This window comes from Muntiacus reevesi, chromosome 4 (genome assembly GCF_963930625.1).
Source record: "Muntiacus reevesi chromosome 4, mMunRee1.1, whole genome shotgun sequence".
Taxonomy (NCBI): Eukaryota; Metazoa; Chordata; class Mammalia; order Artiodactyla; family Cervidae; genus Muntiacus; species Muntiacus reevesi.
In genome coordinates, this window is record NC_089252.1 from 61670821 (window position 1) to 61695540 (window position 24720).

At 39.2% G+C, this 24720-nt stretch overlaps 1 protein-coding gene across 1 annotated transcript in view; it reads right to left on the reverse strand.

The window, feature by feature from the left end:
- Positions 1-202: 202 nt before the first annotated feature.
- Positions 203-24720, reverse strand: part of NEK10 (NIMA related kinase 10) — a 263349-nt gene continuing 238831 nt past the window's right edge. The window contains exons 33-36 of the mRNA XM_065935224.1: positions 10763-10871; positions 8067-8119; positions 7930-7985; positions 203-1204 (exon numbers count right to left, since the gene is read on the reverse strand). Coding sequence (XP_065791296.1) covers positions 1156-1204; positions 7930-7985; positions 8067-8119; positions 10763-10871 — 267 coding nt within the window. The 3' untranslated portion in view covers positions 203-1155. The remainder of the gene's footprint in view (positions 1205-7929; positions 7986-8066; positions 8120-10762; positions 10872-24720) is intronic.

The window sequence follows — 24720 nt, forward strand, 5'->3', positions numbered from 1 at the left end:
AGGACAGTCAAAAATAACTAAACAAATTGATTAACTTTAAAAAAAATACTTAAATAGTTAGAAGTACAGTCAGATTTGATAATTTCTTGACATTACACCAGTTATAAGAAGCCAGTAGAGGAGACTTTTTAGTCCAATAAGAATCTATGAGAATTTTCCCCATAAATTATCCCAACACAGGAATGGGACACTGTTTTGGCATTTTGAGTTCTCTTTTCCAGAGACATCTCAATGAATAAAGAAGAAACATATTTTATTATATAACTTATTTTCATCTCAAATTCTCAAACAATAAAAACTTGAAAGCAATATAGGTAATTTTAGCTAGAGACTTAGAATATGGAATATTGCATCTCTTTCATAGACTCCATGGCTCTTCAAAGTGCTCTAAAGACACTATGAGTGTGATTAGCAGCAAAGCATTAGCCTAATCTAAACCTCCCTCTTACCCCTACACACACACACGTACACATACTGTACATCCATACTTTCTATTGGTCTAACTTAAATCTGACAATCTGACAGGTATTCCCAGAGGCTGTGCAAGGTCACGAATACTGTCCACACTATATCACGGTTCAAGATCACTAGCACCCACATGGTTAAGGGAAAAACAATCCTTTCAGTAAAACAAATAAATAAAACTACACAATATTTCAATCACATATTCTGAATTTCTTTTACAATTAAAAAATTGATGGATACAGTGAATTACCCAATATTACTGCTCTGAGGTCTATAATTTTCTTTATCTAAAACTGTCTTTTATACATAGAAAACTAGATGCCTTTAAACATAGCTTCAACAATTCTAAGTAAAAAGTATTTCTTTGAAAAATATGTCATTTTTTGCTTTGTTTTTAACTTGGAAGAAAGTCCTGCAAGGAGCGAGTTTTCTTCTCATAGATGAATTCTACAGCAGTTTCTCCCAGAAGTACACTGGAAGCCCCACCATCCCATATCTGTGTATCCCAAGGATGGAGCCTCATAGCACTGGATCTCCAGAAAGAGGTCTTGCAGGCGCTGTGGCATATTGGTCTTTTCTCTTCCACACTCTTGAAGTATCACCCAAGCTGTGGGCATCTTGCCAGTAGCAGTTTCAGTCCAGAACTTGACCTTCACTGGGAAAACCAGGTCTGTTTAAAGTGCAGCACTTTCATCTTTTGGTTGGATAATTCTTGGTCCCCCATGGATAGGAGTGATATCTAGAACATTCAGAAGTAGAAAGAGTTCTCTACAATCTCAAATATTTTAGTTAACACATTCAATTTCAAAAGCAGTATCTCAGGTATACAAATAAATAAATGAATAAAATGGTGGTTCTAAGCATAAAATGGGGAGATTTTTAGAAACCTGCCTTTTGCTTAAGTTCAGTGCTGACACTGTCTCTCTCAAATTATAAACTTAATAGTAACTGATAATTCTATAGTGGAAAAATTAAAGCCTATCCAAAGTAGCTTGTACATTTAATGCCTATTTTAAAGCAAAGCAAGTTGAATCAATAATTTCTTTTTACCTCAACACATATTTCATTGTTAAAAAATAAAATATTAATGTGTGCTGTGCTGTGTTGGGCTCAGTCACTCAGTCATGTCCAAATATTTGTAACCCCATAGACTGTAGCCTGCCAGGCCCTGAGTGATATGCTCATCCTCTAGTCACCCACAAAACTGAACAGCTTCACTCTCATAACAACAGTGATATAATTAAGGCAAGCTAGGTGGCATTATTCTGGTGAGAAAGCTAAATATTAATGTGTGTAAAATATATTTTTGTGCAATATATTATGCAAATATGGGCACAATATAGGACAGAAATTGTATGGATCTAACAAAAGCAGAAGATATTAAGAAGAGGTGACAAGAATACATGGAAGACCTATACAAAAAAGATCTTAATGACCCAGATAGTCAAGATGGTGTGACCACTCACCTAGAGCCAGACAACCTGGAGTATGAAGTCGAGTGGGCCTTAGAAAGCATCACTATGAACAAGGCTAGTGGAAGTGATGGAATTCCAGCTGAGCTATTTCAAATTCTAAAAGATGATGTTGTGAAAGTACTGCATTCAATATGCCTGGAAATTTGGAAAACTCAGCAGTGGTCACAGTACTGGAAAAGACCAGTTTTCATTCCAATCCTAAAGAAGGGCAATGCCAAAGAAAGTTCAAACTACCATACAACTGTGCTCATTTCACAATCTGGCAAGGTAATGCTCAAAATCTTTCAAGCTAGGCTTCAACAGTACATGAAACCAACAATTTCCAGATGTTCAAGCTGGGTTTAGAAAAGGCAGAGAAACCAGAGATCAAATTGCCAACATCTGTTGGATCATAGAAAAAGGAAGAGAATTCTAGAAAAACATCTACTTCTGCTTCCTTGACTATGCTAAAGTCTTTGAATGTGTGGATCACATCAAAGTGTGGGAAATTCTTAAAAGAGATGGGAATACCAGACCACTTTACTTGCCTCCTGAGAAACCTGTATGTAGGTCAAGAAGCAACAATTAGTACCAGACATGGAACAACAGACTGGTTCAAAATTGGGAAAGGAATATATTAAGGCTGTATATTGTCACCCTGGTTATTTAACTTATATGCAGAGTACATGACAAAAAATGCTGGGCTTGATGAAACAGAAGCTGGAATCAACATTGCTGAGAGAAATATCAATAACCTAAGATATGAAGATAACACAACCCCAGTGGCAGAAAGGGAAGAGGAACTAAAGACAAGGGGAAAAATAGAAACAGTGACAGGCTTTATTTTCTTGGACTCCAAAATCACTGGACAGAGAGTACAGTCATGAAATTGAAAGACACTTGCTCCTTAGAAGAAAAGCTATGACAAACCTAGACAGTCTATTAAAAAGCAAAGACATCACTGACAAAGGTCTTTATAGTCAAAGTTATGATTTTTCCAATAGTCATGTATGGATTGGACCATAAAGAAGGCCAAGTGCCAAAGAATTGATGCTTTCAAACTGTGGTACTGGAGAAGACTCTTGAGAACCCCTTGGACAGGAAGGAGATCAAGCCAGTCAGTCCTAAAGGAAATCAATCCTGAATATTCATTGGAAGGACTGATGCTGAAGTTGAAGCTCCAATACTTTGGTCACCTGATGCAAAGAGCCAACTCATTGGGAAAAACCCTGATACTAGGAAATATTGAAGGCAAGATGAGAAGGCGACAACAGTAGATGAGATGGTTGGATGGCACCACTAATTCAATGGACGTGAATTTGAGCAAACTCCAGGAGATGGTGATGGACAGGGAAGCCTGGCGTGCTGCAGTCCATGAGGTCACAAAGAGTTGGACACAACTGAGCGACTGAACAACAAAAATATATTTAATCACACAACTCTGCAAATGACCACAAATAGAGCCCTCCTAGGGCTTTCCTGGGTTCCCCTGGTGGCTCAGATGATGAAGAATCTGCCTGTAGTGCAGGAGACCCAGGTTCAATCTCTGGGTTGGGAAGATCCCCTGGAGAAGGGAATGGCTATCCACTCCAGTATTCTTGCCTGGAGAATTCCATGGGCATAGGAGACTGGTGGGCTACAGTCCATGGGGTTGCAAAGAGTAGGACATGACTGAACCGTTAACACTTTTCACTTTCACTTTTCAAGGCTGGCCCAGTTTGTTTGGACTATATTTTATTTTCATTGCACTCTCAACTCAGTCCTACTTCCCCTCCCCAAATCCCTCATTTGGGTTAGGGCTCCCTGTTGCTGTTTCTGTTACCTCTTTCTTTAACTAATGCAGCATGCTGTGCCAGAGACATTTTTCCTACCCCCTGCCCAAGGAGCCTCACCATTATTTAAACACTTTTATGTATCTCCCCCAAAGAGAGCTAGTAGCTAGATGATGGCCTTCTCCTGAGACTTTCAGTTTGAGAATGGCACTTCTCTATTTCTAACTAAACATGAGCCCTGTAATATAAGCTGATATGTGACATATCTTGGCTTAGTGCTTTAATTGCTGCCTTGATGCTTTGTAGACATGTGTATAGGTTTGACTGATAGCCTTAAGTTGTAAATTTGAATAATACAACACTTATGTTGTAATTCTCTCTGCATGGAGATTAATCAAGATCACTTAACATTTTGCAATGGTGACTATGATGAAGATTAAGATGATGGTAACAATAGCAGATCTGAGTAGATACTGGTGGAGTAGTTAAAACAATGTTTCATTTTTCAAACCACATTCTAAGGAAGGCTATCTTAACTTATGTTCCAGGTAAAATATGAAGAATCACTAGGGTAAACAAGATAAACAGACTTCTTTGCTATAGTATATCTCAAAGTCGTCAATATAGTCATGTGTATCAACATTCTCCCAAAACAGAAAAATGTACATTCAGGATTCCCCAAATATATGTGGTCATGAAACTTTATTCAGGGAACATCTATTGTCATCTTTGATAATACTGCATATTTACAAAACCTATTTGGGAAAACAGACTCCACTGATTCTAAGTATTGATTCTAATTACCTCTACATGTTCTGTGATATTTAGCACCCACTACCCTTTGAGTCAGGGTTTCCCTGATAGTTGGTAAAGAATCCAAGACCCCAGTTCAATTCCTGGGTCGGGAAGATCTGCTAGAGAATGGATAGGCTACCCACTCCATTATTCTTGGGCTTCCCTTGTGGCTCAGCTGGTAAAGAATCTGCCTGCAATGCAGGAGACCTTTGGTTGGATCCCTGGGTTGGGAAGATACCCTGAAGAAGGGAAAGGCTACCCACTCGAGTATTCTGCCTGGAGAATTCCACAGACTGTATAGTTCATGGGGTTGCAAAGAGTCAGACACGACTGAGCAACTTTCACTCTCACCCTTTGACTATGGAAAAATCATGACTGCCACAGCTAATTTGATTCATATTTGGAATTATGAGCATTTTCAGTTTATGAAGTATTAGGTCTTTCCATGTGGAGCCTGACTTATTTCTTGGAAATTAATTGGGAGTATCAGTAAACACGTAATGGCGTTAAGCACAATTCAGGGTTATTTTTACTAGTAAAGCTTGAAAACTCTTTCGCCCAATTATATATTCTATCACTGCTATTAGAAACTGAAAAGGGAGTATTATGGTTACACAGATTTCTAAGTGGATGATTCATTTTAATTTGGAGCATTTTGAGAAAATTTGATGTCATTTCCACCATATATTGCTTTAACTTGATTGTTTAAATCATACGTTCGTATTCTAGTCACAATTCCAAAAATAACCATAAATAACTCTTCACCTTTGTTATCAGGTATCTTAATATCTGGACTTCCCTGGTAGCTCATCTGGTAAAGAATCTGCCTGCAATGCAGGAGACCCTGGTTCAATTCCTGGGTCAGGAAGATCCCTTGGAGAAGGGATAGGATACCCACTCCCATATTCTTGGGCTTCCCTAGTGGCTCAGATGGTAAAGAACCCACCTGCAATGTGGGAGACCTGGGTTCAATCCCTGGGTTGGGAAGATCCCCTGGAGGAGGGAGTTGAAATTCACACCACTATTCCTGCCTGGAGAATCCCCATGGACAGAGAAGCCTGGTGGGCTACAGTCCATGGGGTCCCAAAGAGTCGGACACAAGTGAGTGACTAAATACAGCACAGCATCTTATTATCTATCTACCATAAGAAGAAAATCTGCAATTTCTTTTAGTACAGGAATATGTCTTTAGAAGTAGAAGTAATGCTTGATTTTTTAAAAAAGTTATTTATTTATTTATTGACTGTGTGGGTCTTCGTTGCTACACACAGGCTTTCTCTAGTTGTGGCGAGCGGGGGCTACTCTCTAGTTGTGATGTGCAGTATTCTCATTGCGGTGGTTTCTCTGGTTGCAGAACACAGGCTCTAGGGCATGTGGGCTTCAGTAGTTGTGGCAGGCAGGCTTAGTTGCCCTGTGGCATGGGGAGAATTCCCAAACCAGGGACTGAACTCGGGTTCCCTGCATAGGTAGGCAGATTCTCAACCACTGGATCACCAGGAAAGTCCCAATGTTTGATTTTTTTAAAAACTTAATAATAATAGAATTGAAAAGGGTAAAAATAAATTTCAAAATGAGGCTGAAATTATTCTAAAAAAAGAAAAACATAAGAGCTCTTGCAAGAGCTTTCCTAAGTTCCTGACACACCTGGTTTTTCATTATATTTAGTTGACTTCCTGCATAAATTTGAAGTATTCATTGCCCATGATCCTGAGTCTTTGAGAAAATGCAGATTAAAAAAGTGATTAGTATAACTTTTGCCCCATTACAAGCCAAGGGCACCTGAAATAATAAGCTGCCAAGAGTAAAGAATGGAGACATTTGTATTATCCATGGAAGGCTGGGTGTACTCAGATCAAGAGGAAAGAAAGAAAATTCAAAATCCCTCCAGAGATGGGAGGAGGTGACTGATTATGGATATGGTGATTTCTATCAACAATATACCTTTGGTAAATAAGAATAACTTATCATTTCTCTGCAGTTACAAATCATAACAAAACTAAACATCCAAAGATAGTATTTTGGAAATATGTTGTCGAGCCAAAACAGCAAGCAGTTGAATAACTTTATCTGTGATTCCTAAGAGCAATTCATTGAAACAGGGAGGGAAAAAAGGTTGGAGACTGAACTAACCTCAAAAATGAATCTAATTTCCATATAATGATCTTGATAAAATGTTCTTGAGACCTCTTTCTCTTTCCATGGCTAACAATTATCTTTGGGGAAGATTTCTAGAATAATTTAAATAGTGGTCACCAGATACCTTCATTAGCTAGACAGGAAGGCAGTTCATCCAGGTAGAAAGGGCTAGTTAGGGAAAATAAACTCCATAGAACCATGTCTCCTAAAGCAGTTTTGTTCATATAGGACATGTAAGTGGTTACTCATGGTCCAGTGTGGTGATTCTGTTATGAGTGGACAGCTCATGTACAGCAGACAAAACCAGTGTCCATGCCCCCACATTCAAAGTACTTCAAACATGCCAACCTTGTGCCCAGTCCCCAACACCTGAATTTCATTTCCTGAGGATTCCTCTGGCCTCTAGAATCTGCTGTGTCCACCTTTACAGAAGGCCAGAAATGCCAGGTAACTAACATCTCCTGGGGAAAAAGTACTCAAAAAATGACTAACAGAAATTAGAGATAAATACCAGCCCACGAGTGGGAGAACTGAAGCACATGCTCTCCACTGGCTCTCAGATTTCCACAGTGTGATCAGGCTCCACATACCACAATGGTAACTTGCTTGAAAATGAAGGCTTTATTGAATTATGTCTTCAATCCCCTAGCAGAGTTTCTTGGGATTGCCTCTCAAATAAACTAATTGTACTCAAATATTTTTGCCCCAAACTGTGCCCAACAGTAAAATTGCAGAAATTCAGAATTGAATGAAATTGATAAAATAGAGTACATTTTTAGAGCACCAATGATGATTATTATAGAAGATAACACACAGCCCCAGTAAATTGAAGTTTCTTATTTAGGGTAAGCAAAAGGGAACACACAACAACAAATCCTTCTCCCACAAACATATCTTAAATTCACTAGAAGTGATTCTTTGCTTAGGTGGATTTCCCCCCTTGCATTCTATACAAATAATGGGTAGGTTTTAGTTATGGAAATTTGAGTTTATGGTTCTTCCAATATGGAACAGATGTTTAGTTTTTTTAAAAATGTAGAAATACTTTTCCATTTCATTATGTTCATTTTTTACAGGAATAAATTACTACTAAGCTATCACTCTTTTTCAACTAAGAATACAGCAGCTGCACCCATACAAAAGATGGGGAACATACATTCTACCCACAGTTGTATCAAGTCTGAGCCAAGCTATTTCACAAAAGTGTTTAAAAGAAAAGGTGGGGGGTGGGGTGGAACCTCTGGAATCAAGGATAGAGAAATTAAATCCAACGATTTATGTTGAATTTTCACATTTCTAGATCTCACCTGTTAGAAGTAAAATTGTAATAGCCACTTTCCTCTAGGACTTCTTCAATCACAGTCTAAAGTTGAAAAAAAAATCAGGTTAGTATTGAATTAAAAGCAACAAAAAAAATCATTCAGAGGCGGTGCAAAAACCTCACCTGCATCTGTTCATATGTTATCCCCTCCTCCAAATCAAAGCTAGAGGGTAGACCTGGAAACAGATAAATAATGAAAAGTCTGACATTTGGCTTATGTTTTCTTCAGTTGTACTGGCAATTAGAACTCACATGCAATGAAAACAGGTCAGTATCTTAGTGATGAAAAAGTACTTACAAACACATTCCAAATTATCTTGACTTTTAGGGTGGTGATCACAAAATAATACACAAGATTTACAGGAATTGCTCATGGTGTAAATTGGCAAATTAAGTTAGGGGTGTGTGTGTGTGTGTTAAGGACAGGTGAAGAGTGATTCTAAGCATAAATTTCCATATAAGCAAAAACAAATAAAATTAAGAAACTCTCCCCAATCCATCAGCAAAAAGAGTAGATATTTTCTAGAAAGAGAATAAATTCTCAGAGGAAGGCAGAAATAGCCAGTGAACTACATCAAAGATCTGACCATTTCCTATGGCTGCCAGAAGGAAAATACATTTGAAATTGGAGGACAATAATTCTTTTGAGGTTTGGCATGAGTATGATACACCAGCATGTTGACCTACCCCAACACCACCCAAAGTAATGTTGACCAGTTTCCACTCCAGTCAATCCACACTTACTCATGTGGAGGCCTGGGAGTTCCCCTACCACTTAGGAGAGAGAAAAGTGAGTGAAGATTAAGAGGATGCATGAAGATATGAGTCCTGGCAGCTTGCTTTTCAAGTCCAGCTTAAAGGCATTGCCCAAAGTGCTCCTTTGCTTTTTCCCCTTCTGCCATGACAAGGGACACAGCTGGTCTGCTCTGGGGTGAGGCGTCCAGCTTCTGGAAGAGCCTATCAACTCCCTCTCAGGTCACTGAGAGATTTTCAGCAGAGCTCCTCACTGAGCAGGTCTGCTGTGGTAAGAAGTCTGGCCTGTGACTGACCAGCCTGCCCCGGAGGATGCTTGGGAAAGCAGATGACTTCACTTAGTATGATCATCTCTAGGTCCATCCATGTTGCTGTAAATGGCAATATTTTATTCCTCTTTATAAGTCATATTCCATTGTATGTGTGTATATACACACACAAATTTTATATATCACTTATATGTGGAAACTAAAAAATAATACAAATGAACTTATTTACAAAATAGAAACAGACTCATAGACATAGAAAACAAGCCTCTGGTTACCAAAGGGGAAAGAGGGGGAGATATATTAGGCATATGGGATTAATAGATACATAGTGACCCAGTGTTAGTCACTAGTCACACCTGACTCTTTGTGACCCATGAACTGCAGCCTGCCAAGCTCCTCTGTCCATGGGATTTTCCAGGCATGGATACTGGAGTGGTTTGCCATTTCCTTCTCCAGGGGATCTTCCTGACCCAGTGAAAGAACCCTGGTCTCCTGCACTGCAGGCAGATTCTTAAGGGTTCTTGAGCTAACAGGGAAGCTCCCATACATGCTACTGTATAAAAAATGAATAATAATGATTTACTGTATAGCACTGGGATATTCAGTATCTTGTAATAAATTTTAATGGAAAAGGAAGAGAATCTGAAAAAAGAAAATATAAATATATATAAACCACTTTGCTATATCCCTGAAAATAACACAATATTATAAATCAACTGTAGTTCAATTAAAAATAAATAAAAGCAAATAACTTTAGATAACAGTTTATTTTTATCTTAGAGATTTCTCAGGGACTATTTTAAATGAAATCCTACCAACCCAGGTTAGCTTTATTCCAGGAGTCCAAGACTTAGGGAAAGTTTTATAATTAATACATGACATGATTTGCCTAAATTAAGCAACAACAAAAGCACAGAAGACTTGAAGATTCGTTTTGGTTGAGGAGATGGAAAGTCTTCATTTAACCATAAAAGCTTCACATCTGTCTGCCCTACTGCGAGATGTAACTATAGTTTACAGGGATTCAAAAATTACTTAGAATTCTGTAACCTCAGAGTAGCTTGAGGATCTCTTCTGGGGGTCAAATATCACAAGAAGGTCGTTATGCTGAGTCCCTACATACTGGCTAAGCATATTTTTATATAGTTACACTGATCCTTGCTATAATCCTAAAATGTAGGTACTATTTCTATTCCCATTTTATAGGCAAAAACCTGGCTTTCAGTGAAGTCAAATAATTTTCTCAAGGTCAGTTACTAAGTGGTTTAGCTGAGATTTGGAGGTAGGCACCCAGGTTTACAGAATACGTGCTTTTAATCCCTATGTTATGTTGCCTCCCTACGTGAAATTTTCACACACACACACGCACACACACACACACACACACACACACACACACACACACATCAAATGCATATGATTTGGATTCTTCAGGTGAGTTTCAAATTTTCTGTTTTAATCAAACTCTTCATATCTGCTTTTTATGTCCCTGGATGCTTTGGGGCATTTGATTTCCCATCAACAGATACGAAGAAATAAAAAGAAATTCAATTTACCCACACGGATTCTGTTTGCTTATGGTATTAATAAATGATGGAGGAAGCTGTCACAAGTGGGTAAAATAACTCTGAGGGAATTTCTAGATTCCTACTGCATGTCTCTTCCAACTATCACTGCAGATAATCAAAATAAGCTCTATTTTCATTTTAAGTCGAAGATAATCTTTTAAGGACAGCTGTTGATCCAAACAACCGGTTTCTCCATGAAAGCCAGATTTCCTGTGTTGAAGACTGTTACCTGTTGGGTCATTTGAGGACAGGCTGTTTCCACCCAATGAATGATGTAATAAGTGGTAATCTGCTGTGAAAAAGTTGGGTTCAATTGGTTCTGGAGATCCTTGAGATAACTGGAACAGAAAAAAGCAAAATTACCTCTTATTTCACATTCAGAGTCACATGACATGAAACCGCTGTGTGTGTCTCTGCTTAGAAAAGTTAGTGCTCTTCAGTTGTCAATCCCTGTCTATGGATAAAGGCCCACCTTCTTCCTTTCAAAAGAACTTATAAATTAGGGGCAGGCAAATTACAGTGAAAGCAAGCAGACAATTCCTGGTCACATGAAAAAAATACTCTATAGCTTTATGAGAACAAAATAAAAATAGATAGAAAAACAATGGTATGGGCCTGGGATATAAGAATGTTATTTTTATCAGGCATAGGAGGTAAAAGCTACAATCATTTGACAAAATATTATTTTTAGCTCAAATCATCCCTTTTCATGTATATGCTTTGAACAATGCCTTCGTATTTGATCAAAGCAAACATGTTTCTTAACACATTTTCCTAAATTACCATTAATTTTCATCTCCAAACATTAATTCCCAACACTGTAAAGGGAAGAGTAATTCACTAAATGCCAGAACTTACAGTTCTAATTATTTAATACCCCTTTGTAAAACTGAACTTTTTAAATGAAACTTTCAATATCATTTCACCTTTAATTCCAACCAGCACTTGAGCTGGTCAACTTTTTGTGCCTATGTAAAACAATGTATTTTTAACATGCTGATTCATATTAATAAACCAGAAACAAAAGGCACAACTTACACTATGCAATAGTATTTACCTTGTATTCACAAACTCTTTTCATGAATTAAAATATATCACTGTTCAATCACTTGAGAAAGTTTTTTGGCAGTTCACAAATAGGCCTACTCTTGAGCCAACAATCCCAGTCTTGGCTATACTCACACAAGAGAACTGAGTACTTCTGTTCATCAAAAGACATGTACAAGAATATTCATAGCATATTTATTCATAATAATAAAATACTGGAAAAACCTCAATGTCCATGGACAGAGGACAGATAAATATATTGTGGTGTGCTTATCCAATGGAATTTTGCCAAACATGAAAAAGAGCATGCTATGAATATGCACAGCAAGATGGATAAGTTTTGAGAAAAGAAGCCAGACACAAAAGGTTATACAATGTATATCTTCACTTACACATATTTTCACAGGCAAAAAAATCTAACTAATGGTGACAGAGATCAGGACAATAAGTACCTTGTAGCAGGTGGTAGTGTTGACTGGGAAAAGTGGGCAGGAGCTTTCTTCTTGACTGGAAATGTTTCTATGTATTAATGTGGTTGGTTGTCACATGGGTGAATATATATGTAAAAGTTCATGGAGCTGTACATGTACTTCACTGTAAGCATTTTGCATTTTATTGTGGTGGTGGTGCTGTTGTTCAGTCACTGGGTCATGTCTGATTCTTTGTGACCCCATGGACTATAGCAAGCCAGGCTCCTCTGTCCTCCACTATTTCCAAGTTTGCTCAGATTCATGTCCATTGAGCCAATGATGTTATATCACCATCTCACTCTCTGCCAAACCCTTCTCCTTTTGCCTTCAGTGTTTCCCAACATCAGGGTCTTTTCAAATGAGTTGGCTCTTCGCATCAGGTGACCAAAGCATTGGAGTTTCAGCTTCACCAACAGCCCTTCCAATGCATATTCAAGATTGGATTTCCTTCAGGATTGACTGGTTTTATCTCCTTGCAGTCCAAGGGACTCTCAAGAGTCCCTTGCATTTTATATCTTAATATAAACATGTTGTATTAACAACTGATAATTATTCCATCAATGTGTATTGGATATTTATAAATACAAATCATTTTTGAGTTTTCCAGTTTCTATATTGCCACTAAATGCTACATTTTAGAAAAACATGTGAATCATCCTTTTTCAATCTTAGAAATTTATTTTCCCTACTTTAGTGACAACTGATAAAATTAATAACCCATCTGTTATAACAGTGTAATGAAGGAAGATTTGGTGGTTACTCACTTAATAAATTTCTCATCAGTGCTGTTAGGAGGCAATGTAGATAGTCTTAAGCATTCTGTAGTTGTTTTATTCAAGCTAGTAGATTACTTCAACTGAACATCTTAACATGTCTTGTAGTGCTGAAAATTATTTCCTGGTATTACCTTCCAAGTGACTTCAGATGGGATTGTTTTTCATATGGCTGAGCATAGGAGTAATTTGGCTGCCTTAAATTTTCATCCCAAATATTTCTTAGAAAGCTTATTTAAAGTCAACTTGATTATTAAATAAATACCTTGGAATCCTAAAGATTTCACAGGAGAAAGATGCTTAAAGCTGCACAGTAGCATATGTGAATTGTGGCCTGTAGAGGTCGAGAGAGTCATTTTAAGATGACTTGAAATGTCTTTATCATTGATTTAAACCTTGAAGAAAGTATTTCAGCTTTCCAGTGCCTGTGTCAGACTGTCTCCTTCAGCCTAAGAACTGCGAATTCTCAAAAGGATGGGCCCATGGAAGAAGCCAAGGACTAAAATTCCTTAAGCTTGTGTTTGAGCCCCAGATACATTTACTTTTATTCTAGAAACTTTCCAGAACTTCTTTTTGCAGTTTAGTATTTTGACGTATACTATACTCTTTCAGCAAATCTTTTTTGCCCCTTACTATGTTGTGATGTGAGAAGGTTTTACAAGTCAGAGATGTAAACCTTTCAATTCACATGCAGTGAAGATCTGCCCAGCTTGTTAGCACCATTCAGGGCAACATAGAGGACACAGAATTCATCTGGTCTTTATGAGACTTGTAAGTGAACTGGGAAAATTGGCCAATGTTCATAAAACAACAGGGCAATGCATTAAATAATGAAGTGTGAAATGGGGTGGTGAGACCTAAGTTTACACAAGCAAAGATGCCTTGTGAAGACCAGTATGGTTTTCAGAAGCTCTGGAGAAGAAACGCTAAAGCTGAACCACAAAGGCTGGATTTGGGTTGGATGCAAGGAAGCCAAGTGATCATTCCAGGTGAGAGGAACTTGAGGGCAAAGGCTGGGCATATTAATGGCAAGTGATAAAGGGCTATGACATTAGTCTTTATTATGGAGGCACTGCAGATTTAGGATGAAGAGAGGAAAATGAGTGCTATTCATTAATTCAGGGAGTATTCTTTTTTTTTTTTTTTTTTCATTTTTAAAATAAAAAAAGAGGGAGGAGCCAAGATGGCGGAGGAATAGGACAGGGAGACCACTTTCTCTCCAATAATTGAACGCAGAGCAGACTTCACAAAACAACTTCTGATCACTAGCTGAGGTCATCAGGCACCCAGAAAAGCAGCCCATTGTCTTCTAAAGGAGATAGGACAAAATATAAAAGATAAGAAGAGAGACAAAAGAGCTAAAGATGGAGATCTGTCCCGGGAAGGGAGTCTTAATAGAGGAAGTTTCCAAACACCAGGAAACCCTCGCACTGGCGGGTTTGGGGGAAGTTTTTGAATCTCGGAGGGCAACCTGACTGGGAGGGGAAGAATAAATAAAACCCACAGATTACGTGCCTAAAAGCAACTCCCAGCAGAAAAGTACCCCAGACGGCGGCATCCACCAACAGCAAGTGGGGGCGGAAGGGAGAGGAACGGGCGGCATTGCTTAGGGTAAGGACCGGCCCTGAGTGCCCTGAGGACAATCGGAGGCAGCTTTTGTGAGTTACCAACTTGAACTGTGGGAAAGCAAAAGAGAGAGAGAAAATTAACCAGCCCGAACACACTGCCAGCTGTTCGCAGAACAAAGGGTCTGAGCAAGTCCAGAGAGGAGCTCGCAGGCGGCAGACCAGTCCAGCCCTGCCGGAGGCTGGAGGCAGGGGGGGAGGGGAAAGGGCAGGCTCGGCCCCAAGGACCGCATCCCCTACCGCACTGTGAACAGGCCTCCACTTTCTAATCAAAGATCTCCTGAGATTCTGGATGGTCGACATCCGCCAGGAGGGTCATGATGAGACACAGGGTGTAGGCACCCGACTGGCACAGGCGGGGACTGGGGCTGGGGACGCGGAGGGCAGAAGGCGCATGCACCCAACTGGCGCCGGCAGAAACTGAGACTGGGACGGCAGAGGGGAGAAGGCGCGCCGCACCCGGGGAGAGTGCGCCCATCAAGCCCCTGGCGGCCTGAGCTGCTCGGACGGGGAAGGCACAAAAAGCAGGCGCAGCTTTTTGTTCTGCGCTTTTGTGGAACACCCGAGGGCTGGAACCATGCACAGAACGAGGCGCGCTCCATATAGAGCAGCCGGGAGCCTGAGCAAACATAGAGGGGAAAGCAGTGCCAGCCCCTCCCCGCAGCGCGACGGAACTAGCAACCTGAATAAGAGACCACCTCCGCCCACCTGTGTTAGGGCGGAAATTAGGCTCGGAAGAGACTGGCAACAGAAGCCAAATAAACAAAGGGAACCCCTTTGGAAGGGACCTGTGCAATAGATTAAAATCCCTGTAGAAAACACTGACTACACCGGAAGGGGACTGTTAGATATCGAGAAGTGTAAGCTGGAACGAGGAGCTATCTGAAACTGAACCGAACCCACACTGACTGCAACAGCTCCAGAGAAATTCCTAGATATATTTTTACTTTTTTTTTTTTAAGTAAAAAAATTTTTTCTTTTTTTTAAATTTTTTCTTTTATTTTCTTTTAAAATTCCCTATTACTCCCCCATTACTCCTTAACTTTCATTTTCATAGACTTTTACGATTTTTTTAATTACGAAAAAAAATTTTTTCTTGTTTTTTCCCCCATTTCTCTTCTTTTTTCTATTTTTCTTTTTCTCTTATTTCCTTTTAAAGTCCTCTATTACTCCTCCACTACTCCTTTCATTTTCATTACACTATAACCTTGCCAAAAAAAAAAAAAAGAGAAGACCTATTTTTAAACCGAACTTCATATATATTTCTAAAATTGTTTTTTGAGTTTTGTTTTTTGTTTTTAACATTGTATTTTTAAGAGTCTAACCTCTAGTCTAGATTTTTAATCATTGTTTTTCAGTATATGATATAAATTGTGGATATTTAAGAATCCAATATTCAGCTCCCATTTTTATTCAAGAGTGTGTTGATTACTCTCTACCAATCTTGACTCTCCATTTTCTACCTCTGAACACCTCTATTTCCTCCTTTCCACTTCTCTTCCCAATACAATACTGTGAATCTTTATGGGCGTCTGGGCTACGGAGAACACTCTGGCAACAGACAACTGCGTAGATCTGTCTCTCTCCTCTTGAGTCCCCCCCTTTTCTCCTCCTGCTCATCTCTATCTCCCTCCTCCCTCTCCTCTTCTTCATATAACTCTGTGAACCTCTCTGGGTGTCCCTTACGGGGGAGAATCTTTTCACCATTAACCTAGAAGTTTTATTATCAGTGCTGTATAGTTGGAGAAGTCCTGGGACTACTGGAAGAATAAAACTGAAATCCAGAGGCAGGAGACTTAAGCCCAAAACCTGAGAGCACCAGAAAACTCCTGACTACATGGATCTTGAAGTAATAAGTGACCGTCCAAAAGCCTCCAAACCTACACTGAAACCAACCACCACCCAAGAGCCAAAACATTTTAGAGCAAGACAAACCACGCAAATTCTCCAGGAACACAGGAACATAGCCCTGAATGTCAACATACAGGCTGCCCAAGGTTACACCTAACACATAGACCCATCTCAAAACTCATTACTGGGCACTCCATTACACTCCAGAGAGAAGAAATTGAGATCCACACACCAGGACACCGACGCAAGCTTCCCTAACCAGGAAACCTTGACAAGCCAATCGTCCAACCCCACCCACTGAGTAAAACCTCCACATTAAAAAGGAATCACAGACCTCCAGAATACAGAAAGTCCACGCCAGACACAGCAATCTAAACAAGATGAAAAGGCAGAGAAATATCCAACAGGTAAAGGAACATGAAAAATGCCCATCAAGTAAAACAATTTAGAATAATGATAATAAAAATGATCCAAAATCTTGAAAACAAAATGGAGTTACAGATAAATAGCCTGGAGACAAAAATTGAGAAGATGCAAGAAATGTTTAATAAAGACCTAGAAGACATAAAAAAGTCAATTAAAAATGAATAATGCTATAAATGAGATCAAAAACACCCTACCAAGAGTAGAATAATGGAGACAGAAGATAGGATAAGTGAGGTAGAAGATAAAATGGTGGAAATAAATGAAGCAGAGAGGAAAAAAGAAAAAAGAATCAAAAGAAATGAGGACAACCTTAGGGACCCCTGGGACAATGTGAAATGCCCCAACATTCGAATCATAGGAGTCCCAGAAGAAGAAGACAAAAAGAAAGGCCATGAGAAGATGCTCGAGGAGATAATAGCTGAAAACTTCCCTAAAATGGGGAAGGAAATAGCCACCCAAGTCCAAGAAACCCAGAGAGTCCCAAACAAGATAAACTCAAGGCGAAACACCCTAAGACACATACTAATCAAATTAACAAAGATCAAACACAAAGAACAAATATTAAAAGCAGAAAGGGAGAAACAACAAATAACACACAAAGGGATTCCCATAAGGATAACAGCTGATCTATCAATAGAAACCCTCCAGGCCAGAAGGGGATGGCAGAACGTACTTAAAGTAATGAAAGAGAGTAACCCACAACTTAGATTACTGTACCCAGCAAGGATCTCATTCAGATATGAAGGAAAATTCAAAAGCTTTACAGACAGGCAAAAGCTGAGAGAATTCAGCACCACCAAACCAGCTCATCAACAGTTGCTAAAGGATCTTCTCTAGACAGGAAAAACAGAAAGGTTGTATAAACGTGAACCCAAAACAACAAAGTAAATGGCAATGGAACCACACCTATCAATAATTACCTTAAATGTAAATGGGTTGAATGCCCCAACCAAAAGACAAAGATTGGCTGAATGGATACAAAAACAAGATCCCTATATATGCTGTCTACAAGAGACCCACCTCAAAACAAGAGACACCTACAGACCAAAAGTGAAGGGCTGGAAAAAAATATTTCACGCAAAAGGAGAACAAAAGAAAGCAGGAGTCGCAATACTCAAATCAGATAAAATAGACTTTCAAATAAAGGATGTGAAAAGAGACAAAGAAGGACACTACATAATGATCAAAGGATCAATCCAAGAAGAAGATATAACAACTATAAATATACATGCACCCAACATAGCAGCACCGCAATATGTACGGCAAACGCTAACGAGTATGAAAGGGGAAATTAATAGTAACACAATAATAGTGGGAGACTTTAATACCCCACTCACAACTATGGATATATCAACTAAAGAGAAAATTAACAAGGAAACACAAACCTTAAATGACACAATGGACCAGCTAGACCTAATTGATATTTATAGGACATTTCACCCCAAAACAATCAACTTCACCTTTTTCTCAAGCGCACATGGAACCTTCTCCAGAATAGATCACATCCTGGGCCATAAATCTAGTCTGGGTAAATTGAAAAAAATTGAAATCATTCCAGTCATCTTTTCTGACAATAGTGCAGTAAGATTAGATCTCAATCACAGGAAAAAAAATTGTTAAAAATTCAAACATATGGAGGCTAAATAACATGCCTCTGAATAACCAACAAGTCATAGAAGAAATAAAAAAAGAAATCAAAATATGCATAGAAATGAATGAAAATGAAAAGACAACAACCCAAAACCTATGGGACACTGTAAAAGCAGTGCGAAGGGGAAGGTTCATAGCATTAGAGGTTTACCTCAAGAAACAACACCAAAGTCAAATAAATAACCTAACTCTACACCTAAAGCAATTAGAGAAGGAAGAAATGAAGAACCTCAGGGTTAGTACAAGGAAAGAAATCTTAAAAATTAGGGCAGAAATAAATGCAAAAGAAACTAAAGAGACCGTAGCAAAAATCAACAAAGCTAAAAGCTGGTTTTTTGAAAAATAAACCAAATTGACAAACCATTAGCAAGACTCATTAAGAAACAAAGAGAGAAGAATCAAATTAACAAAATCAGAAATAAAAAGGGTGAGATCACAACAGACAACACTGAAATACAAAGGATCATAAGAGACTACTACCAGCAGCTCTATGCCAATAAAATGGACAAGTTACAAGAAATGGACAAATTCTTAGAAAAGTATAACTTTCCAAAACTAAACCAGGAAGAAATAGAAGATCTTAACAGACCCATCACAAGCAAGGGAATCCAAACTGTAATCAGAAATCTTCTAGCAAACAAAAGCCCAGGACCAGATGACTTCACAGCTGAATTCTACCAAAAATTTAGAGAAGAACTAACACCTATCTTACTCAAACTCTTCCAGAAAATTGCAGAAGAAGGTAAACTCCCAAATTCATTCTATGAGGCCACCATCACCCTAATACCAAAACCAGACAAAGATGCCACAAAAAAAGAAGACTACTGGCCAATATCACTCATGAACATAGATGCAGAAATCCTTAACAAAATTCTAGCAAACAGAATCCAACAACATATTAAAAAGATCATACACCATGACCAAGTGGGCTTTATCCCAGGAATGCAAGGATTCTTTAATATCCACAAATCAATCAATGTAATACACCACATTAACAAATTGAAAGATAAAAACCACATGATTATCTCAATAGATACAGAGAAAATCTTTGACAAAATTCAACACCCATTTATGATTAAAACTCCCCAGAAAGCAGAAATAGAAGGAACATCCCTCCACAAAATAAAAGCTATATATGACAAACCCACAGCAAGTATCACCCTCAATGGTGAAAAATTGAAAGCATTTCCCCTTAAGTCAGGAACAAGGCAAGGGTGCCCACTCTCACCACTACTATTCAACATAGTTTTGGAAGTTTTGGCCACAGCAATCAGAGCAGAAAAAGACGTAAAAGGAATCCAGATAGGAAAAGAAGAAGTGAAACTCTCGCTGTTTGCAGATGACATGATCCTCTACATAGAAAACCCTAAAGACTCTACCAGAAAATTACTAGAGCTAATCAATGAATATAGTAAAGTTGCAGGATATAAAATTAACACACAGAAATCCCTTGGATTCCTATACAGTAACAATGAGAAAACAGAAAGAGAAATTAAGGAAACAATTCCATTCACCATTGCAACAAAAAGAACAAAATACTTAGGAGTATATCTACCTAAAGAAACAAAAGACCTATACATAGAAAACTATAAAACACTGATGAAAGAAATCAAAGAGGACACAAAAAGATGGAGAAACATACTATGTTCATGGATTGGAAGAATCAATATTGTCAAAATGGCTATACTACCCAAAGCAATCTATAGATTCAATGCAATTCCTATCAAGCTACCAACGATATTTTTCACAGAACTAGAACAAATAATTTCACAATTTGTATGGAAATACAAAAAACCTCGAATAGCCAAAGTAATCTTGAAAAAGAAGAATGGAACTGGAGGAATCAACTTGCCTGACTTCAGACTACTACAGAGCCACAGTCATCAAGACAGTATGGTACTGGCACAAAGACAGAAATACAGATCAATGGAACAGAATAGAAAGTCCAGAGGTAAATCCACAAACCAATGGACACCTTATCTTCGACAAAGGAGGCAAGGATATACAATGGAAAAAAGACAACTTCTTCAACAAGTGGTGCTGGGAAAAGCGGTCAACCACTTGTAAAAGAATGAAACTAGAACACTTTCTACCACCATACACAAAAATAAACTCAAAATGGATTAAAGATCTAAATGTAAGACCAGAAACTATAAAATTCCTAGAGAAGAACATAGGCAAAACACTCTCCGACAAGAATCACAGCAGGATCCTCTATGACCCACCCCCCAGAATATTGGAAATAAAAGCAAAAATAAACAAATGGGACCTAATGAAACTTAAAAACTCTTGCACAACAAAGGAAACTATAAGCAAGGTGAAAAGACAGCCCTCAGATTGGTAGAAAATAATAACAAATGAAGAAACAGACAAAGGATTAATCTCAAAAATATACAAGCAACTCCTGAAGCTCAATTCCAGAAAAGTAAATGACCCAATCAAAAAATGGGCCAAAGAACTAAACAGACATTTCTCCAAAGAAGACATACAGATGGCTAACAAACACATGAAAAGATGCTCAACATCACTCATTATCAGAGAAATGAAAATCAAAACCACAATGAGGTACCATTACACGCCAGTCAGGAAGGCTGCTATCCAAAAGTCTACAAGCAATAAATAAATGCTGGAGAGGGTGTGGAGAAAAAGGAACCCTCTTACACTGTTGGTGGGAATGCAAACTAGTACAGCCACTATGGAGAACAGTGTGGGGATTTCTTAAAAAACTCGAAATAGAACTGCCATATGACCCAGCAATCCCACTTCTGGGCATACACATCGAGGAAGCCAGATCTGAAAGAGACACGTGCACCCCAATATTCATTGCAGCACTGTTTATAATAGCCAGGACATGGAAGCAACCTAGATGCCCATCAGCAGACAAATGGATAAGGAAGCTGTGGTACATATACACCATGGAATATTGCTCGGCCGTTAAAAAGAATTCATTTGAATCAGTTCTAATGAGGTGGATGAAACTGGAGCCCATTATACAGAGTGAAGTAAGCCAGACAGATAAAGAACATTACAGCATACTAACACACATATATGGAATTTAGAAAGATGGTAATGATAACCCTATATGCAAAACAGAAAAAGAGACACAGATGTACAGAACAGACTTTTGGACTCTGTGGGAGATGGCAAGGGTGGGATGTTTCGAGAGAACAGCATGAACATTATCTATAGTGAAACAGATCACCAGCCCAGGTGGGATGCATGAGACAGGTGCCCGGGCCTGGTGCACTGGGAAGAGCCAGAGGAATCGGATGGAGAGGGAGGTGGGAGGGGGGATCGGGATGGGGAATACATGTAGCTCCATGGCTGATTCATGTCAATGTATGATGAAACCCACCGCAATGTTTAGAAATGGTTGGCGTCCAACTAATAAAAATAAATGGGAAAACAATAAAAATAAAAAATAATAATAAAAAAAAAACAAAATTATTTTTGGCTGTGCAGCACAGCATGCAGAACTTTAGTTTCCCAACCAGGAATCAAACCCATGCCTCCTGCATTGAAAGCAGGAGTCTTAACCACTGAGTCTTAACCACTAGATAGCCAGGGAAGTCCTCAGGGAGTAATGGCTTTTTAAATCTACTATTGTGTGCCACGCACAGATTCAAGCAATGAAAACAATCAATATTGGCTAAATATTGTATTATTGGAGCTTACTGACTCATTAAGGAGAATTATGACTGTGAAGTATGTATTACAAATGCATATTTGTAAAACTGCAGATGTGCAAGCACACTGAAGACCAGGCCTCTGGTTCTAAGAGATAACAGATTTAACTTAGCGAAGGCTTTCCTGAAAGAATGACTCTTGTGCTGAGAGCTGAAATAAAGAGTAGGATTAAATAAAGGATGGAGTAGAAAGAACATTACAGGCAGAAGAAAGAGTGTGTACAGACTTGGGAGGACGCGGCATGGTAGCTGGGCACTGTGGCCAGGGTACAGACAGCAAGAGTTGTGTGAGGTGAGGGTGGAGAGACAGGCAAGGCTTGGACCAGACAGGACTGTGAACACCATAGGTAAGGATTTTGACATTTTATATTAAAAGCCCCATGGACAATTTCTGGTCAGATTTCTATTTTTAAAAGGTCACCCTGAATGCAGTATATATAATAGCTTGAGTAGGTCTGTGAACTCAGGGTGAACACAGGCAGATCAGGAGGAGGCTCCTACAAAGAATGGAGTCCTGGGTTGGACCCAGAGTTAGACAGCGAAGCAGGAAACTGGAAACAGATGTTTAGAAACATTGGCAAGTCTGGCAAAATGGACTGGAGAACAAGTTGATCAGCAAGGAAGTATGACTCTAGTGCAAGAGATATAAAGCTTGCATAAGGTGGAAACCAAGAGGAGGAGGAAGACCAAATATTCCTACTTAATCACAACACCACCACCACCTGTGGTCACTGATTCAGTACTTACTACATTCTAGATATAGCCAATATTCTATTTGGTTCCTACAACTACCCTGTAACTTGGGCATTATCCCCATTTCACAGATGAGGAACTTGGGGAGTAATTTGCTCAAAGAGCATAGGTAGTAACTGGCAGAACTAGGGCTAGACCCCATGGGGTATCACCAAAGGCCAAGCTAAATCACCTACACTATGAAGATTCCCCAGGTGTTAATGATTTAGGGGATGCAAGAGATAAGGTGGAACAGTTGAGGGTGACCCAAGGTTTAGAGACAGAGCAGAAGGAAAACAGATGCTTCCAGTAATATTTGATGTGGACAAAAGAAGAAAGAAGGTGGTGGGATCAATTCTGGACACACTACATGGCAAAGTGAATGCTCACCCAGTAGGTAGAAATATGGGTGATACAACAGAACCTTCAAATTAATGGCCTCTTGGGCTGACTGAGGCTGTGAAGTGGCTCAGACCAGCACTGGGTGGGGGGCCTCTCTAAACTTATGAACACTTAGCTGGCAGGTGTACCTCCCATCGTTGGCATGTATGCTTCTATTTGGAAGAATGCATAAGAAACCTTCTGAACTGACAAAATTGGATGTCCATCTGACATCCAATTAAGGTGGCAGAATAGGAAGTGGATTTCACTTCCTCCTACAACTACATCAAAAATATATCTACATGTGGCACAACTCTCAAAAAATACCTGCTGAACACTGACAGAAGGTCCCAGACAGCCAAAATTGTATGAAGGATCACCACATGACCAGCTAAGATGAAAGAAAATGATTAAGGGAGCAGCACAGGATCTGCACAACTGGGACAGAGCTGTGGTAGGGGAAAGGTTCCCTCACCAGGGGAAACCCCTCCGCCAGCAGGTGAAGGCTCCCTCACCAGGGGAACCCCTTCACCTGGTGCCTGGATTCAATGGATTAGTACCTACGGATCTGCACTGGTGGCTTTGTGAATGCAGGGTCTGAGAGACACCAGGGCCAAATGCCTGCACTCCCACAGTTGAGGTGGGGATGAGGGCAGTGCCAACAATATTGTTCTTTATGAGCCCACACAATAGGTGACAGGTGACGCCACCAACCACACACCTGGATAGACAGCTCCTGCTGAAGAACATTCAGTAATTTCTCTCCAAACATGAGAGCTCCAATCTCACCTACCTCATACTGCAGCTCGGATACGAATCTGGGGCTTTTGCTCCAAAAACTAAGGAGTAGACCCTGTCCCTGACAGAGCAGTGACAATGACAGAGCAAAGATGAGGCCCTTTTTACTATTCAGTGTAGGCTCTAGTCATCACAATGCCACTCTCACTGCCTCCCAAAAGGGTAATGGCCAGCACACACTGAGGAAAGAGGTGCAGGCACCCATACTAAAGAAAGCCTTTGCACCAACAATATTAAACCCATGCACGCTACACAGGAACTCTCCCACATAAAAATAGCCTTCCAAGACCACAGTAGATAACTTTCTCATAAACTCATAGAGTTAGAGGAATACAAGTAAATGAAGAAGCAGAGGAACCACTCCCAAGTAAATGATCAAGAGAATTCACCTGGATGAACAAACAATGAAACAGACCTCTTCATTCTAATAGACTGAGTTCAAAAATGAGGTAATAAAAATACTGAAGGGATGAATAAAACCTATCAGTAGAAATGCAGGCTACTATAAAAATAAACTATAAACTATGAACAGAAACCAAGAAAAATTAGGAAATTGTTTGCTGAGGTGAAAGCTGAACTAAAGGTAATAAATGGAAAATTGAATAATGCAGAACAAGTAAGCGATCTGGAAGATAGAATAATGGAAATCACCCAATCAGAATATCAGGAAGAAAGATGAAAAAAATGAAAGCAACATATAAGAACTTTGGAATAGTATAAAGTGTGCCAATCTATGCATAATAGGTAT